At 36.5% G+C, this 16,241-nt stretch overlaps 4 protein-coding genes and 1 long non-coding RNA gene across 5 annotated transcripts; 3 read left to right on the top strand and 2 right to left on the bottom strand.

The window, feature by feature from the left end:
* Nucleotides 1-938: 938 nt before the first annotated feature.
* Nucleotides 939-3,817, top strand: LOC109188066 (tyrosine aminotransferase-like). The gene is made up of 7 exons (XM_019338563.1): nt 939-1,323; nt 1,447-1,786; nt 1,883-2,101; nt 2,339-2,398; nt 2,787-2,942; nt 3,023-3,116; nt 3,521-3,817. The coding sequence occupies exons 1-7, from the start codon at nt 1,049-1,051 to the stop codon at nt 3,637-3,639; spliced, it is 1,263 nt and encodes a 420-aa protein (XP_019194108.1). The 5' UTR covers nt 939-1,048; the 3' UTR covers nt 3,640-3,817.
* A 28-nt stretch (nt 3,818-3,845) lies between these two features.
* LOC109188067 (uroporphyrinogen decarboxylase, chloroplastic) lies at nt 3,846-6,555 on the bottom strand. The gene is made up of 6 exons (XM_019338564.1): nt 6,254-6,555; nt 5,623-5,744; nt 5,269-5,379; nt 4,951-5,139; nt 4,655-4,780; nt 3,846-4,570 (listed from the first exon to the last, which is right to left on the bottom strand). Exons 1-6 carry the CDS (start codon nt 6,372-6,374, stop codon nt 4,055-4,057), a joined length of 1,185 nt encoding a protein of 394 aa, XP_019194109.1. The 5' UTR covers nt 6,375-6,555; the 3' UTR covers nt 3,846-4,054.
* A 3,446-nt stretch (nt 6,556-10,001) lies between these two features.
* LOC109188259 (probable aminotransferase TAT2) lies at nt 10,002-12,722 on the top strand. Its single transcript, XM_019338851.1, has 7 exons — nt 10,002-10,343; nt 10,968-11,307; nt 11,418-11,636; nt 11,793-11,852; nt 11,967-12,122; nt 12,203-12,296; nt 12,389-12,722. Exons 1-7 carry the CDS (start codon nt 10,072-10,074, stop codon nt 12,529-12,531), a joined length of 1,284 nt encoding a protein of 427 aa, XP_019194396.1. The 5' UTR covers nt 10,002-10,071; the 3' UTR covers nt 12,532-12,722.
* A 501-nt stretch (nt 12,723-13,223) lies between these two features.
* On the top strand, nt 13,224-15,386 carry LOC109188260 (reticulon-like protein B18). Its single transcript, XM_019338853.1, has 8 exons — nt 13,224-13,825; nt 14,053-14,212; nt 14,310-14,384; nt 14,468-14,609; nt 14,690-14,759; nt 14,840-14,905; nt 14,986-15,108; nt 15,198-15,386. The coding sequence occupies exons 1-8, from the start codon at nt 13,336-13,338 to the stop codon at nt 15,323-15,325; spliced, it is 1,254 nt and encodes a 417-aa protein (XP_019194398.1). The 5' UTR covers nt 13,224-13,335; the 3' UTR covers nt 15,326-15,386.
* On the bottom strand, nt 15,290-16,085 carry LOC109188262. The gene is made up of 2 exons (XR_002055374.1): nt 15,992-16,085; nt 15,290-15,494 (listed from the first exon to the last, which is right to left on the bottom strand). It is a non-coding gene; the product is annotated as an uncharacterized LOC109188262 (long non-coding RNA).
* Between the last annotated feature and the right edge of the window lie 156 nt (nt 16,086-16,241).

The raw sequence follows: 16,241 nt of genomic DNA, 5'->3' as shown, positions 1-16,241 counted from the left end.
TACCCTATTAATCACCCATTAATTCCCCTTATTATCTAGCATAAACACCCACTAAACATCCCTAACCCCCAATTAAGCCACCATTATTACTCATAAAATCCTATTAAAATTCTACCTAACGGCTATAATCTTGAGCCTATGCTAGCTATAAAATGGTTCAAAGAACAAGAAGGAAGAGGACACTATTCTTTCTCCCATAAGAAGACATATCACTCTTCCACAACCACTCTTCACTCATCTAAACAAGAAGACCACATCACTCTTCCTCTTACTAGAAGATAGCATTATTCCTTCACCCACAAGAAGACTCCATGTTGCTTCATCTCCCTACACAAAATTTCTATGTACAAAATAGACACACGACAACAAACACAAAGATGTACAAATTACAAGCAAATATAGTGAGATCTTTTGGCTATTATTTTCTATTTAGTTCTTTATTTCATTTACCGGTGAATCTACCAACCACGGTTGTGTTGGATCTCCTTGGACTCAAAAGTCCTAAAATAACATCTAGTTTAGTTCAAATCGAACCGTAGTCATCCCTACATATAAGTAATAATTTGTTAGAAAAGAAAAATAAATGATATAATTATTTTAAAGGTAAAAATGTATATTTAATGGAAAAAGTCGCCACTGTTTTAAAATAATTAAAGGGACAAATATAGATGTATGAAATATGAATAGCTTAAGAGAAAAAATGCTATAATTCTATAATTAGGTGGGAAAATGTCATTTTCCACCTATATAAAATTGCAAAAAAAATAAAAGAAGAAAAAAAAGGAAACATTTTTCTATGCTTCAACTATTTAGTAACATTTTCTTTTTATAGTGAAATATGTAGACGAGAAGGATCTCCCTCCCGGGCATAGAATCTACAGAACGTAACAACAAAACAGGCGTCCCCACTCCCAGCCCCATTGAATCAGACAGAAAGCGTTGAACCAAAGTGCACAGCTCTTCCATGCATTATCATCCATTATATTAGTCACGTTTCGTCTTTCATTCTTTATTCTTTAGTTGGGGAGAGAGAGAGAGAGAGTCGGCGATGGAAAACGGCGGCGGGTCGAAGAGGTGGGGATTTGGACGGAACAAGGAAATTCTGAGAGCCTCCGCATTCAGCATCCGAGGAATTCTCGGGTCTGTAATCCAAAATCTCAACCCGGATGACACTCGACCAGTTATCCCTCTCGGCCATGGCGACCCTTCTGCTTTTCCCTGCTTTCGTACCCCCTCCGAAGCCCAAACCGCCATCTCCGACGCCGTTCATTCCGCTAAGTTCAACGGTTATGCCCCTACCGTCGGCCTTCTTCCCGCTAGACAGTAAAAATTCTATCTTTTTAATTTTTCTTTTCCTTTACTTTACAAAGAAGTGCTTATTGCTTGGCAAAAGTGGTTCAAGTTTTCAAATTCATAATTATACATTTGTCTTTGAATAATGAGCAGGGCAATAGCTGAGTACCTTTCTCAGGATCTCCCATATAAGCTATCACCTGATGATGTTAACCTGACAATTGGATGCACGCAAGCGATTGAAATCACTTTAGCTGTTCTTGCTCGCCCAAATGCTAATATTTTACTTCCAAGGCCAGGCTTTCCATACTATGAAGCTAGGGCAGCTCATAGCAATATTGAAATCCGCCACTTTGATCTTCTTCCAGAAAGTGATTGGGAAGTGGACCTTAATGCTGTTGAAGCTCTGGCAGATGAAAATACCGCTGCAATGGTGATTATCAACCCGGGTAATCCATGTGGAAATGTCTTCAAGTACCAGCATCTTAAGAAGGTGCCTGCATTTGTTTGAATGTAATCTAAAATGCCTATGATTTTGAAACTTATGGAGTTGGTGTTTTACTCATTAGTAGTGTTTTATTCCTCTTAGATTGCAGAGACTGCAAGAAAGCTTGGGATTCTTGTAATCGCTGATGAAGTTTATGACCATCTTACTTTTGGAGATAACCCCTTTGTGCCCATGGGAGTTTTTGGATCAATATCTCCAGTTATTACTGTTGGATCAATATCAAAGAGGTGGATTGTTCCAGGTTGGCGACTTGGGTGGCTTGTTACAAATGATACCAATGGGATCCTCAAGGAACAAGGGGTATTCTTAATTCTTTATTTTCCTTCCCTCCATAACATATTTTTGTTCTTGATAGTATCCTAAAAGGCCTACTTTGACATCATGGTTATTAATGTCAACTTTTAAGTTTGGAGTATAGTCTAAGTATAGAGAATTATGCTTCTTCTATGCCTAAACTACTTCAAGAACATGATAATTCAACGACCAATTGACCACCTAATGTTAAGTGAAAAAGTTGAGATGTCTTTGTATCTGCAGGTTACAGATTGCATCACCCGGCTTCAGAATATTTCGTCTGACCCTGCAACTTTTATTCAGGTTCGTAAGTCAAAGTGTTTCCTTTAGTCAGATTTTTTCCATTATTTTACCATTTGCTTGATCTTATTCTTTGTTTGCTATGGAGTACTTCACTCATTTAGAGCTTCTGTTGCAGGTAGAAATTGGCACAAATGTGAAATGTCATTATTTGGCACAAAAATCTCTTATATTATGTTAATTCCAATCCTTAAAACAACTTAAAGAAACATTATAGTGGAATCCAGATTGTCTACCCAAATTCCAAGAGTTTGGAGAATCCTTTTAAACATCTGGAGCTTATTGTTTATTAGATATGACTGCTTCATTTACTCACATTTTATCCATATGAACTGACACTATCCCTTTCCACTGTCATTTTATTTTTATTTCTTGTATTTACATTTTACAGGGAGCAATTCCTGATATTCTTCAAAAGACCAAACCAGATTTTTTCCCTAAAATCATTAATATACTTAGAGAAGCTGCAGACATCTGCTATGGCAGAATCAAGGAGATCCCGTGCCTCACGTGCCCGAGCAAACCTGAAGGATCTATGTTTGTAATGGTAAGATTGGTATTGTGTCTCATCATTTTGTTGATAACTAATATATGGTCAATGTTCTAAAAGGAGCTTCCATTTCTCAGGTTAAACTTAACCTGAATCTCTTGGAAGACATTGTAGATGATTTTGACTTCTGTCTCAAGCTGGCTAAGGAGGAATCTGTGATAATTATGCCAGGTAAACAAACCAATCCCAATCAGATGGTAAAACTTACTCACTATAATGATAACTTTGTACAAAACAGATTTACATCAAAGACACCCCATGCATGCATTCAAGAAAGCACTTGATAACCACAAGGTTATAAGTTTGACTGCTAATAAGAGCGGCCTATTGACCTTCAGGTCAGTTATGGGCAATCTATGCTGGTTTACTTCCTTGTAGTCTTTTGCTGGCTAGGATCAAAAGGTGGGGTTTACCCAATGCACATCCTCGAATAGTGACTGATTTCTCTCGTCACTCCAAGGGAAAAAGAAAAAAGAAAGCACTTGATAAAGATTATAATTTGAACTCACCTGGGACCCATAAACATGTTTTCAAATTACTTATCCTTTGTACATCTGGGAACAATAACTCTGCAGGTTTTGGGGTGGGACTCAAGAATTGGCTCCGAATAACGTTTGCGATTGAGCCACCATCTCTTGAGGATGGGCTTGCAAGGCTCAAAGCTTTTTATCAAAGGCATGCCAAGGAATTATGAGGCTGCTCTTCAAACTCGGGATTTAACCAAATGATGGTCTCCAACTTCTTGTTGGATCTCACGCTCGATCGCGCTGGAAGGATAATAAGATGCTTGCTTGTTCAACAATATACTGTTGAAGAAAGACATCTAATGTATTGGCTTGAAACACTTCTATTCATCTTTAGATTTGCAGAAATCTGTGTAATATATAACATTTTACACCCTTTCTTCTCCAAATATATAAATACATTTTAAAATATAATATGAAAATCATGGCCATAGTTCAATGCTGAGGATTAAGCTCATAGTTTAACAAAAACTTCAAAAGCTAATCTACTGAGTACTAACCTTTGAAGGCAGTGACAATACTCTCTTGCACAGTTGCACCTACTTCTCAACAATCTATCACATAAGTTTAACATCTGATTGCATTCTAATACCTAAGTCCTTTGGCAACCTCAAAAAAGTGGGCAACATTTTCCTCGGGTGTACCTACCTTGATGCCATGTCCAAGGTTCAAAATATGTTTTCCTCGACCAGCTTTTCTAACCGTGTCGTTTATGCGATTGGTGATGAATTCCTTGGAGCCAAAAAGAACGCCAGGATCCACGTTGCCCTGCACCGCCACATCAGGACCCAATCTTCTCCTACCATCAGCCATATCCACGGTCCAATCCAAGCTCACGACATCAACTCCTGTCGCCGGTAGTCTCTCGAGCAAACCCCCTGATCCGCTGGCATATAGGATCAGCGGTAAATCTGGATGAGTTTGTTTAACCGAATCTACAATCTGCTTCAAGTAAGGGAGACTGAACTCTTCAAAATCCACGGGGCTAAGTTCAGTGGCCCACGAATCAAATATCTGAACCACCTGAGCTCCGTTGTCAGCTTGGTATCGTATATATTTAGCCATAGAGGTTGCAAATTTTTGAAGAAGTGCGTGAAGGACCTGTAAGAACAATGATAAATGTAACATCAATTGGTAGACAGGTTAGAAATCATTCTTTCATGGTAGAGAGGTCACTTCGATTACCTTGGGCTGTGAGAAAGCTAGCTTTTTTATTTTTGTGAAGTTCTTTGAGGAACCACCTTCAACAACATAAGATGCCAGGGTAAAAGGTGCCCCGACAAATCCTAGAACTGCAGCCTCACCATGCACCTAAAAGCGTAAAGATACAAATCAATATAATCATGCAACTCTATTTATTTATGATTTTGTTTTTGTTTTTTTTTTTTAACAAATCTTCTCGCTATTTTTCATTTTTCTTTTCACTATAAGCCTAGTATGTAGTAGGTAAAGATACAAATCAATATAATGTGCTGCCTGACCTCTTTCCGCAAGATATTTAATGCTTCCCCAACATATGGAACTGACTCTTCAGGGTTGAATTCTCTAACTTTCTCAACATCTGCAGCAGTTTGCATAGGATCAAATATGACGGGACCTTTCCCCTTAATGATGTCAAAGGGTATGTTCATTCCGGAGAGAGGGGTAAGAATGTCTGAAAATAAAATAACCTGCCACAATTGTACAAGGCAGAGAAGGCGTTAAGAGCTAATCAAATAACAGCAACAGAATTGCAAGCTAGCTAAAAGATGTCGGTTCTGTCAATAGCCTGGTGAAATCAGGAACTAGCAACATCTTACCCCGTCTGGACGAAATACTTTCCATGGCTGTAGAGAAATTTCCACCACAAGGTCCACATTTTCTGATCTCTCACGAAAAGAAGGATACTTCTCACAAATAATTTGATAACTCTGTCAATGAAATGCAGAAAAATGAGATACACAAAGGGGAAAAAAAACTGAATTTACAAAATCACATATATACAGCAGATTGCAAAACAATATTTACAAATATCCAGCTAGAAGACTGTATTTTCCTTTCCTTTATGCACCATTTCCTTCACAATTCCAGGTTTCAGATGATGAACATATGTTTCAGAGTTCCATATATAAGCACTCGAAATAATAAGTAATAAAGATGATGAATAAACCTGCCTTCATGTACCTCCCTGCTTGTCTCATAAGCCAAACGGGAGGCCTTTCCACTTCTTTCCCACGAACAGCATCGAGCAAAAGAGGTTCAGTAGCATTAATAGCTTTTGGTTCCGCAACAGTCCCTGCAATTTAGCGAAAAAAGCTTCTAATTTGATTTGGACTCACTCATGAATAAGCAAGAAGATCAACAAGAATGCACTAATCAGTTGAACAAAGGGTTAGGGTAGGACAGTATTCAGTTCCTATATCCTAGCTCATTTCTAAACTTTAGTTTGAAAATCCAACAACCATAGAACTAGCAAGATTTCCTTTTTTTAAGTGATTTCACAGCATCAGATCTAAGAAAAATTAATCTCTTATCAAGTCATTGATTAATAAAGTTAGAATCTTTAGCAAACTACGGAAACAGATTCATAAAAGTTTAGTTTTTTTTTTCAGCCCCAATTCAGTGAAACCCAGTATTCAAACAACAACCCGAAACACAATTTCTCTAATTTCTGCACTCACATAATCATTTACAGGAACAACTGTAGGAAGTAATAATCACATGAAAAATCAAATTACAAGACAAAGTCAAACTGCATACAAATTATAAGCCGAGAGAATTACAAATTGTGAGGAAACACATTACCTCCAACGGAGCAATAGATTCTTGGTTTGAAGTTAGAGCGAGAAGGAGAAGAATTGAGGGTGGCCTTAGCGGAAACAGAGATTGCCGAGAAAGATGGAGCTGAGATGTGAATGCAAGACATTTTTTTGTGGCATGAAATTCTTTAGCAAACTGCAAGGGAGTTTTGTCTGGGCATGAAATTTCTTAGCATCTCAAGACATTAAAAAAAATTCAGGAACCTTTGACAAGAAAGGGGATTTGGTTTGAAGAAGAAGAAGAAGAAAGAGATAAAAAGATAAGGGGGCGAAATCTAAATTCTATCTTCTTTGGTTAAGTCTATTGTGTACAGGTCCCACCCTCCTCCACTGCACCATAGTCTTGAGTCTTGACTCTCGAAAGTTGTGGTTTTGGTGTTGCATACAACTCAATTGTTTAATTAGCAGTATTTGGAAAAGAAATTAATATTCAAACTTTGACTGTAATACTGTAAGGCGTTTGGTTCACGGAATCTTGGATTACCCCAGGTAATAGGATTACCTCCAGAAAGGTAATGTGAAATGTTGGGAATGTAAGATTACCTTGTGTGTTTGGTTTGGATAGTGTAATATAATATTACCTTGTTTGGTTCAAGGTTATAGGTTATATGGATCAATTTACAATAATGTCCTCAATAATATATATATATATATATATATATATATATATATATATATATATATATATATATATATATATATAATGTGTATTTATTTATATGTATGAATGTATATCGATGCTTAAATATTAAAAAAATTAAATATATAAATATACACATATATATTTGATTATATAAACATATATTAATTTCATTATTATTATTATTGTTATTATTATTATTATTATTATTATATAAGGATTAGTTAACAAGGGCAAAGTTGGAATAATTCAAGGTAATCTAAGATTACCTAAAAAATTGGGGGTAATCACATTACCTTGAAACATTACCGCCACATCAGCTTTCAGGTAATATAACATTACCAGGTAATCTTATAACTTGAACCAAACAAGGTAATATAACATTACCAAACTCAGATTACCTAGGTAATCTAATATGACCTGAACCAAACGCCCCCTAAGGATTATATTTGAAGTGACAGATGATCTTATTTACTAAGTCATTGAGTTATCGTAATTTATATCATCCTAAATGTTTTGTCAGATCGGAATGTGAGGGTCTAAGAGTTGAGAATTTAACCTTTTGAAAGAAGAAAAAGGAGTGGTTCAGTTTCCATTTCGGATTGATGGTCAATGTTAATTAATTTTGAACAAAATTAATTGAAATTGAATTAATCACTTTATTTAAAATATTATTTTTGTCTAAAAAATAAAAAATAAAATATATGAAAATCATAGCCATGATTTTCTCTCGTAAACTATATGACAATGGTGTGATGCCTAGTGTTGGGGTTTTAAGTAAAATCAATTTAGCATTTAAAAAAAAAAATTGTACTCCATAATAGAGTTAAAAAGGAAACCGGTTGGCTCCAGCGATCAAGTTGGTAGAATATGACTCTTATATTTAAAGGTTAAAAATTTTAATTTTTGTTAACACTTTTTTTATTGAGTCTATCACACATGATTTTGCGAATGATTACATATGTACTACATTGTCGATTATACAATTTTTCAACTTGTTAGTGGTCCAGTATCACTCAGGATGGCAAGCAATCGTTATACCATGCACCAGGGCGCACATAGCAATGTGCGCCCTGCGTCTCCCAAAACGACGTCATTTTGGTGCATTGTCCAAAAAAATTTTAGTGTTTCGACACAAACTTATAACAGAATACAAGAAACTCATAACTGAATACACATAATCTAACATGATACATAATACACAGAAAGTCTTAACTGAATACACAGAAACTCGTAACTGAATACACAGAAACTCTTAACTGAATACACATCAACTCTTAACTAAATACACAGAAATACAGAAACTCATAACACAATACACAAATACAGAAACTCATAACACAATACACAGAAATTTTTAACTGAATACACATAATGGGGTTTTGACTGTTTGGACGGACAGAGTAACGTTAGCAATTGAAACGCGCGCGTTTTGTACCTGAACGCACATTGTTATGTGCGTCGTGGTGCACAATATAAATTGCCGATGGCAAGTAATTGAATGTATATGTATATTTTTCAAATATTGGCTTAGTTTCATTTTCAGTTTAACAAAAATCTAAACGTATTAACTTATTTGTCGATTTAATTACTTGATTTGGAAATTTTTAAATACATTAGTCTCATCATGTTATTTATAATAATACATGGATCAAAATATTACCCTTAAACAACATTTTGATCTCTTACCATAAACATTCAAAATAAGAAGATTTTATTCTAGTGCCCAATGTAATGGCATCCACATACATTGTGTATTTGTAAGTGTTGTTTTTTGGTAAGATCAGTCAAACATGAACTCAACAATATTAAAATATAAATAAATTGGTAGAAAATAAATGGACACAATAACTTTTACATGAAAATCACAAGTTTTTTTTTTAATACCAATATCAAGGCAAATTCTCTAAATTTCAAAAAAAAAATTAAAAATTGTAAATATACATTTTGTAGCTAGAATGCTCTAGTATGAATATTTTAGGTAATTTTTAGGAGAGTGTGGATATATTTTTGGATAAAGTTCAAGAATAATCCCTATGTCTTTTCTCGGTCTATGACCATGACCATTTATAGACTATAGTAAAAGTGTAAGTTGCTTGCACGGACTTTTTTTTTTTTTTTTTTTTGAATGTTACTGGCCCTATTACATTGTAGTATGTGTTCATATACTTTCTCAACCTACTGAAACACAAAGAACCAATAACGCCTCCACTGAGACTTGAACTCATAATCTTCCAAATAGAAGTCCAACCCGGATACCATTAGACCACATAGTCTTGGTAATTTACTAATTTAGTAAGCATAATATTTGGGAGAAGATACTAAAGTTTGAACCTCACATATCACGATAATCACTATTTAATTTCAATTTGTAATCATTGTCATAAGTATTCTCGAGGTCCACAATAATCACTATTTACTCATAATTATTCTCTTCTTGAGGTCCACAATTATTCTCAAGGTCCACGTCACACTCAATATCACGATAATCACTAGATAGTAATATACATGATTAATAGGATAACAACAATGTCACGACAATCACTAAATAGTCGTGCTTATTCCACATCACATCCAATGCATGATGATTAATATGATAACGACAATGTCACGATAATCACTAGATAGTCGTGCTTATTTCACATCACACTCAATATCTTATCTATTTTTAATACTCCCTTTGCCATTATAAATACCTCCAACACACACGTGTATAAATATATAAACCCCATATAGAACTTCCAAAATAACTGTGCAATAATACTAACAATAATCCTCCCAAATGCTCTGTCGGGTCGGGTGTGGGAAGCCCTTAGAATTGGGGTTAAGCCTTTTTGGAAGAATAATACTAACAATAAGGTCAAATACATACCTCTTTTAACTCATATATTTCCAATACACTCATAAATACCCAAACACACAAACAAAATTATTTTATAGGGGACATATCTCACACATTTTATGAATTTATTATGTCTGACACATTATGTATAAATCATATAGCTATCAAGTTATGATCACATTATAATACTCTGATCTTTTGGCTTTGTGTGTTCTGTCTCTGTGTTTTCCTTTTTATATTACCAGATTTCCATCTTCCCCTGTAATTGGGCCTCCACGTGAATATTTTGCGGTGTGCATTTCGCCAAAGAGAAGCGAAAGAAATGGAGAACAAATTGGCGAAATGGGGCTTCAACAACAAGAACACTAATAAATCTCCAGTTTCCATCAGGTCGGTTCTTGAAACGATACTGGAGAAAGTAAATGAAAAGGATGCTGACAATGGAAGGCCCCTCATTCACCTCGGCCGAGGAGACCCTTCTTTGTTCCCCTGCTTTCGGACCTCTGCGGTGGCCGAAGACTCCATTTCTGCATCCGCGCGATCCGCCAAGTTCAATGGCTATTCTCCGGCCACTGGGATTTTTCCGGCAAGGAGGTCACTAAAAATTCCTACTTTCTTTTCTTTTCTGATTTATTATTGTACGTTCTCTCTAGTCTCTTCCGATAAATTGTATTGCATGGATACAAAAGCTTCCTCTTTTTGCATATTTCTCTGCATTGGAATCGATGGGTTTGTTTTATCTTCCTTTCTGGTTCTGTATTCTCAGTTTCTGTGCGTATACATATAATAAATCAAGTTATAGTGGTCACTGGGTAAACCCCGCCTTGCAGGCATAGGACCACTTGAAGGTAAACCAGTTGGTTCGAAATCAGTCTAAGTTACGCATAACTAACTGGCTCAAATCAAAGATGACCAATAGTCGTTTCCGCCTTGTGATTATCAAGTAAATAGTCTGACCAACCAGTTGGTTCAAAACCAGTCTAAGTTACACATAACTGACTGGCTTAAATCAAGATGATCAATAGTCGTTACCGCTAAAAGTCTAACTTATAACTTTGTGATTATCAAGTAAATAGTCTGACCAACTTAGTTGTCTACATAATGTTTAGGCAAGATTCCAGACATTTGGGGGTCTGTGGGAGATTTGATGTTAAGACCTCAGAATTATTTAAATGACTTCATGTACTGAAGTTTTTATAAATTTCTTCTCTCCATTAGGTCTGTTGCAGAGTATTTGTCCTGTGATCTTCCACACAAACTATCACCTGATGATGTTTATCTCACTGTTGGTACAAATCACGCAATTGAAGTCATATTGGCAGTGCTTGGTCGCCCGGGTGTGAACATTTTGCTGCCCAGACCAGGGTATCCGTTTTATGAAGTCCGGGCTGCATTTAACAATGTTGAGGTCCGTAATTATAACCTGCTTCCAGAGAAAGGTTGGGAGGTTGATCTTAATGGCGTAGAAGCTCTTGCAGATGGTAACACCATTGCTATGGTTGTAATAAACCCCGGGAATCCCTGTGGAAGTGTTTATAGTCATGCTCATTTACAGAAGGTGAGTGTTCAGAAGTCGAAGCACTGTTAATCATTACAGTTCAGTTTAGAATTTAGATTCTGCTTTGTTGGGTACTGACTGTTTTCTCTTTTCCCTGTTTCATACTGGAGATTGCAGAGACAGCACAAAAACTCGGAGTTCTACTGATTGCTGATGAAGTTTATGGGCATCTGTCTTTCGGATGCAAACCGTTTGTGGCAATGGGACAGTTTGGATCAATCACTCCTGTCATTTCTTTGGGATCAATATCAAAACGGTGGATCCTTCCTGGATGGCGATTGGGATGGATAGCAACTATTGATCCAAATGAAGTCCTTAAGAAATCTGGGGTTTGTATATATAGCTCACACTACTTCTAACTTTTCAATCATGTTTTCTCACAGTTTCTAATCAAACAAGCTAATACCTTTATGTAGCTATAACCTTGCATGTCTGGAAATAAGCTTGAAATCTTCATGAGTGTGAGAATTTTGCTTTCATTTCAGATTGTTGAATGCCTTCGTGGATATCTCGACATTGGTGCCAACCCTGCAACTGTAATTCAGGTGCATTTTTATGAGATTTCCATCTGAGATTAAATTAATCATACATGTTTCATCGCTAAATTTAAGTCGGGATGATGATAGAAAGACTGACCGTGTAACTCTTTGAACTTTCAGGGAGCGGTTCCTCAAATTCTTGAGAAAACGCCAAAAGATTTCTTCTTAAATATTAACAATATGCTGAGAGAAGCTGCAGATACTTGTTATGCCAAACTTGAAGACATCGCTTGTCTTTCTTGTCCATACAAGCCAGAAGGAGCTATGTCAATGATGGTAATTAACAAAACATGGAATATGAGCCAATCTTTTTCGTCTGTCCAAAGTACTTGGATTAACTCTATATTTGCTCATAGGTTAAACTAAATGTGTCGTTGCTGGAAGACATAGATGATGATATGGACTTCTGTGTCAAACTGGCAAAAGAAGAATTGGTCCTCGTCTTGCCAGGTTAAAAGTTCTTGAGGGAAACGATTAAAAACATATCTGCATTGCTATACTACTGCTACTACAGTGCTAAAAAATGAGGGTGCGATTTGTAGGGATTGCCTTGGGGATGAAGAACTGGATTCGCATAACTTTCGCCGTTGAGCTGGCTAGCCTTGAAGATGGACTTAGAAGGTTAAAAGCTTTCTGGATAAGGCATGGCAAGAAGCAGTCATGTACAACAGCTGATGGTGCATAGTGATAGTGGAGACTGAACTGCCTGTCACTCATGAAAACCATAATTTCTTTAGTTTAAGTTTTTGAGCTTAAAGCTTCCAAATATTATGTTGATGAGCCTTTGAAATAAGTAGTGAGTGTTTTTTCATTAGCAAAGCACAAGATTTAGCCATTATTTTTTTGAACTCACAACTTCTATTCCCACTTTCGTTGGGATCTGCTATACACATTTTTTTTGCAGTTTACATAAAATTCTTGAAAACTTCTCTAGTTAACCAAACACATTTAAAATTTATTGATGTGACAAAAAATATCAAAAGTTCTAAATCCGTAGTAACCTGCTAAATAGGTAATATGAGACTATGAGAACTTAATTGTACTTTTTTACTGATTCAAGAACATTTAGAAGAGCCAAAGACTTTGGTCAAGCGGCATATCTGTGACTCTTCTAAACAGAAGGTCACAGGCTCAAATTCTATGGGGCATTGATTCTGTGTGCTTCAACAGGGTATGTACAGTCGTACAGATACTATATTGTAACAGATTATTTGATCATTTTCTAATTATATTATTTAGATTAAAGCAAATAGCATACAAAATTGTGGCAGAAGCCCACAAAAGTCAAAAGGCACCAAAGGTCCAAAACGGAATTGTCTCCCATTTTCTACCGTTAGAGAGAATATACAAATATGTATATATAACTATATAAGAAGCCCAATGGGCAATTATCGACCCAAAACAATTCAAACTCTGTTCCCTCCCTCCAACGGTTCTTTCTTCCATCATCAACCTTTCTGCAAATCCCAGCACTGAAAACAAGCAAACCATGGAAACCACACCTCTGTCTCATCGTTCCGAGCCCCGAAGCAGAGTAAAATCGGCTTCAAGACTTTCCAAACTCCGCTGCTCTGACGATCATGAGATACCGCACCTCGATATGGCCCCTTCACCTCCACCTTCAGCTTCATCTCCAAAGCACCCTTATAGCCTCCCAGTCCGCGATCTCCTGCTTCTATCGCCTTCTCTTCTTCGAAAGTCGAGGACCCGTTTGGCGGAGAAGCTTGAAATGGGCGACGATGGGGTGGAGCTGAGTGGGGGCCGCAGGAGATCCAGGAATGGGAACGCAGGCGGAGGAGCTGTATTGGGGTGTGCTTCTCCGAGAAATCATCGGAGGAGATCGAGACGGCGATTGGAGCTGGAAATTATGAGAGAAGATAAAGATTTGGGTGTGGGAGAAGAAATGGTTAAGAGAAAGAAGAGGAACAGTGGTAGATCTAAGAAAGATAAACTTGGCTTAGTTCCAATTCCATCTCCAAGTATGTTCCCTTTTCCTTCAATATGCATTGATTTTAGGCAAATTCTCCAGTGAGACCGTCTCACGTGTCTTAATCCATAAGACAGAGTTGAGTCAGGAGAATTGAGTCTTATGGTATATGACTTGATCTGACTCGTTTCACAGGAGACCGCACTCGATTTTATATCAATCTTTCTCATTTTCATTTTGTTTTTTGTGGGTGATGAAATTTTGATTCTGGGTATGCAGAATCAAGTGAATGCGAAGGCGAAGGGGTTAATCTGGATAGAATTGGGGAGATGGTAAATGATCTGGTGATGTGGAGGGATGTAGCAAGATCAAGCCTTTGGTTTGGTTTTGGGTCTCTCTGCTTCTTATCTTCTTGTTTTGCTAGTGGAGTTAGCATTAGGTATGCCCCAATTATTGCCCACCATGAAGTTTATATTCATATCTTTCAATTTAGTACAATGTGGTAACATTCTAACATCATGGTTGCACTGTTGCAGTATTGTCTCCTTAGTATCTCAGTTGGGGCTATTGTTTTTGGTTGTATCATTCTTGTCGAATTCGATCCGGCCAAGGTAGACCCTTTGCCATTCCATCTGTCTTGTTATCTTTCAGAATGCTTCTGCAATCATTGCTTACCTAATTTTTGAACTTCCAGAGGTAATGTTGAGGTTAAGTGTGATATCCAGCTGAAAGAAGATGACATTTTGAGAATGGGAAGAATGATACTTCCAACAGCAAATCTTGCAATCTTGAAAACAAGAGAGTTGTTCTCAGGAGAGCCAGGCATGACCCTTAAAGTAAATATTCCATACTTATTTGCATCTGGATTTTGTTGATAGAATAGGATGGAATTTGAACAATGAATATCATGGTTTAGGTAGTACCATTCCTGCTTGTTGGAGCTGAGTATGGGCATCTGCTTTCTCTATGGAGGCTATGTGCATTTGGTAAGGATCATCCATGTGACATAAAAGCTTATAGTTTAATGAACTTGTGACATAACTCACTTGTCGATTTTCTTTCCCAGGGTTCTTTATGAGCTTCACTGCCCCAAAACTATATTCATCTTACTCCAGTCAGATATGTAGAAAAGGTATCTAAATGTTTGCCCTGTTAGTTAAGGTTATCGGATGGATTCCTATCGATCTAATGTCAGTCTCCGATAAATACCAGGTGAATACTTGAAATGTAGGGTGATGGAGAGCTGGGGAGCTTGCTCTCACAAGAAGACCATAGCAGCATCAGCTTTGACAGCCTTCTGGAATCTTACCACTGCCAGAACTCGCATTTTTGCAGGTACATTCATGTTTGCCTCAGTTAAATTTCTTCTGACATCAAGATCTGGAAAAGGTGGTAACCCAGACTTTTTGCTGATTTTTCTGCAGCATTCATTTGCTTTGTAGTAATTAGATACTGTAGACAACGTTCAGAAGCAAATATGGAAGAAGAGATAAAGCTACCAGAAGATAAAGATGAACCTGAAGATGGGAAGGCATTGATTGTGTTTGAGTGAATTCCCTTCTTGTATGTATGTTGTTGTAGTAATAAAAAATAAATAAAAATCATTTGCGTGATCCCAATTGCATAAATAAGTTGGTATGCATCACTTCCAGGTTACTGATAATATTTTCAAAGAACCTAAGATGGTGAAATCCATATAAGAATTTATCTCCAACATAGACCTAATATTTTCAAAGAACCCAAGATGGTGAAATCCTAGCATCCATATAAGAATGGCACAAGTGTCAAATAGACTCATTACTGCGAAATGTTCAATTCTCACTACGAACTAAATTATGTGTCAAATAGGCCCATCAACCAACTATATTTGTTCAATTGGCATTTTTAACAGGTTGCCTATTTAATTATTAAAAATAAATAAATAGAATAAAAAATTTTAAAAAAATTTAAAAAGAATATCAGCCACCGCCTGTCCAGCGAGGACAGCCGGTGGCTGATATTCTTTTTTAATTATTATTAATTTTTTTAATTTTTTATTCTATTTATTTATTTATTTTTAATAATTTCATAGTCAACTTGCTAGCAACCTGTAAAAAATGCCAATTAAACAAATTTAGCTGGTAGATGGGCCTATTTCGTGGTGAGAATTGAGCACTTTGCAGTAGTAGATGGATCTATTTGACACTCGTGCCTATAAGAATTTATCTCCAACATAGACCAAACATCAATTTTTCCCTTCTACCCAGTATATGAAATTGAAGTTCCAAGGAAGAAACTTCACACTGGAAGGACCTGAACCTCTGAAAGATTTCGGCCATGTTTGATAACATAGTTAGCTTATCAATCAATTTTAACTTATTTGACCACTATTAGGCATTAGCTATTTGATTGTTAAACAACCAATATAAGTGTTTGATTAATTAGCTTTTTGTAACAACTTATTGCTCCAAAACGCTAAAATTCAAAAA

This window comes from Ipomoea nil, unplaced genomic scaffold, assembly GCF_001879475.1.
Source record: "Ipomoea nil cultivar Tokyo-kokei standard unplaced genomic scaffold, Asagao_1.1 scaffold1421, whole genome shotgun sequence".
In the NCBI taxonomy this organism is placed as follows: Eukaryota; Viridiplantae; Streptophyta; class Magnoliopsida; order Solanales; family Convolvulaceae; genus Ipomoea; species Ipomoea nil.
Note: the sequence above shows the minus strand (reverse complement) of the source record. Positions and strands in the feature narration are given on the sequence as shown.

Coding starts and splice junctions, on each gene's coding strand:
- LOC109188066 (XM_019338563.1), top strand. CDS start 1,049: ATGGAAAACGGCGGCGGGTCGAAGAGGTGGGGATTTGGACGGAACAAG. Junction 2,102..2,338: donor GGATCCTCAAGGAACAAGGG/GTATTCTTAATT, acceptor TTGTATCTGCAG/GTTACAGATTGCATCACCCG. Junction 2,943..3,022: donor AAGGATCTATGTTTGTAATG/GTAAGATTGGTA, acceptor TCCATTTCTCAG/GTTAAACTTAACCTGAATCT.
- LOC109188259 (XM_019338851.1), top strand. CDS start 10,072: ATGGAGAACAAATTGGCGAAATGGGGCTTCAACAACAAGAACACTAAT. Junction 11,308..11,417: donor GTCATGCTCATTTACAGAAG/GTGAGTGTTCAG, acceptor TTCATACTGGAG/ATTGCAGAGACAGCACAAAA. Junction 12,123..12,202: donor AAGGAGCTATGTCAATGATG/GTAATTAACAAA, acceptor ATTTGCTCATAG/GTTAAACTAAATGTGTCGTT.
- LOC109188067 (XM_019338564.1), bottom strand. CDS start 6,374: ATGTCTTGCATTCACATCTCAGCTCCATCTTTCTCGGCAATCTCTGTT. Junction 5,140..5,268: donor AAGTATTTCGTCCAGACGGG/GTAAGATGTTGC, acceptor CAATTGTGGCAG/GTTATTTTATTTTCAGACAT. Junction 4,571..4,654: donor TAGCTTTCTCACAGCCCAAG/GTAATCGAAGTG, acceptor TTGTTCTTACAG/GTCCTTCACGCACTTCTTCA.
- LOC109188260 (XM_019338853.1), top strand. CDS start 13,336: ATGGAAACCACACCTCTGTCTCATCGTTCCGAGCCCCGAAGCAGAGTA. Junction 14,610..14,689: donor AGCCAGGCATGACCCTTAAA/GTAAATATTCCA, acceptor ATCATGGTTTAG/GTAGTACCATTCCTGCTTGT. Junction 14,760..14,839: donor ATGGAGGCTATGTGCATTTG/GTAAGGATCATC, acceptor TTTCTTTCCCAG/GGTTCTTTATGAGCTTCACT.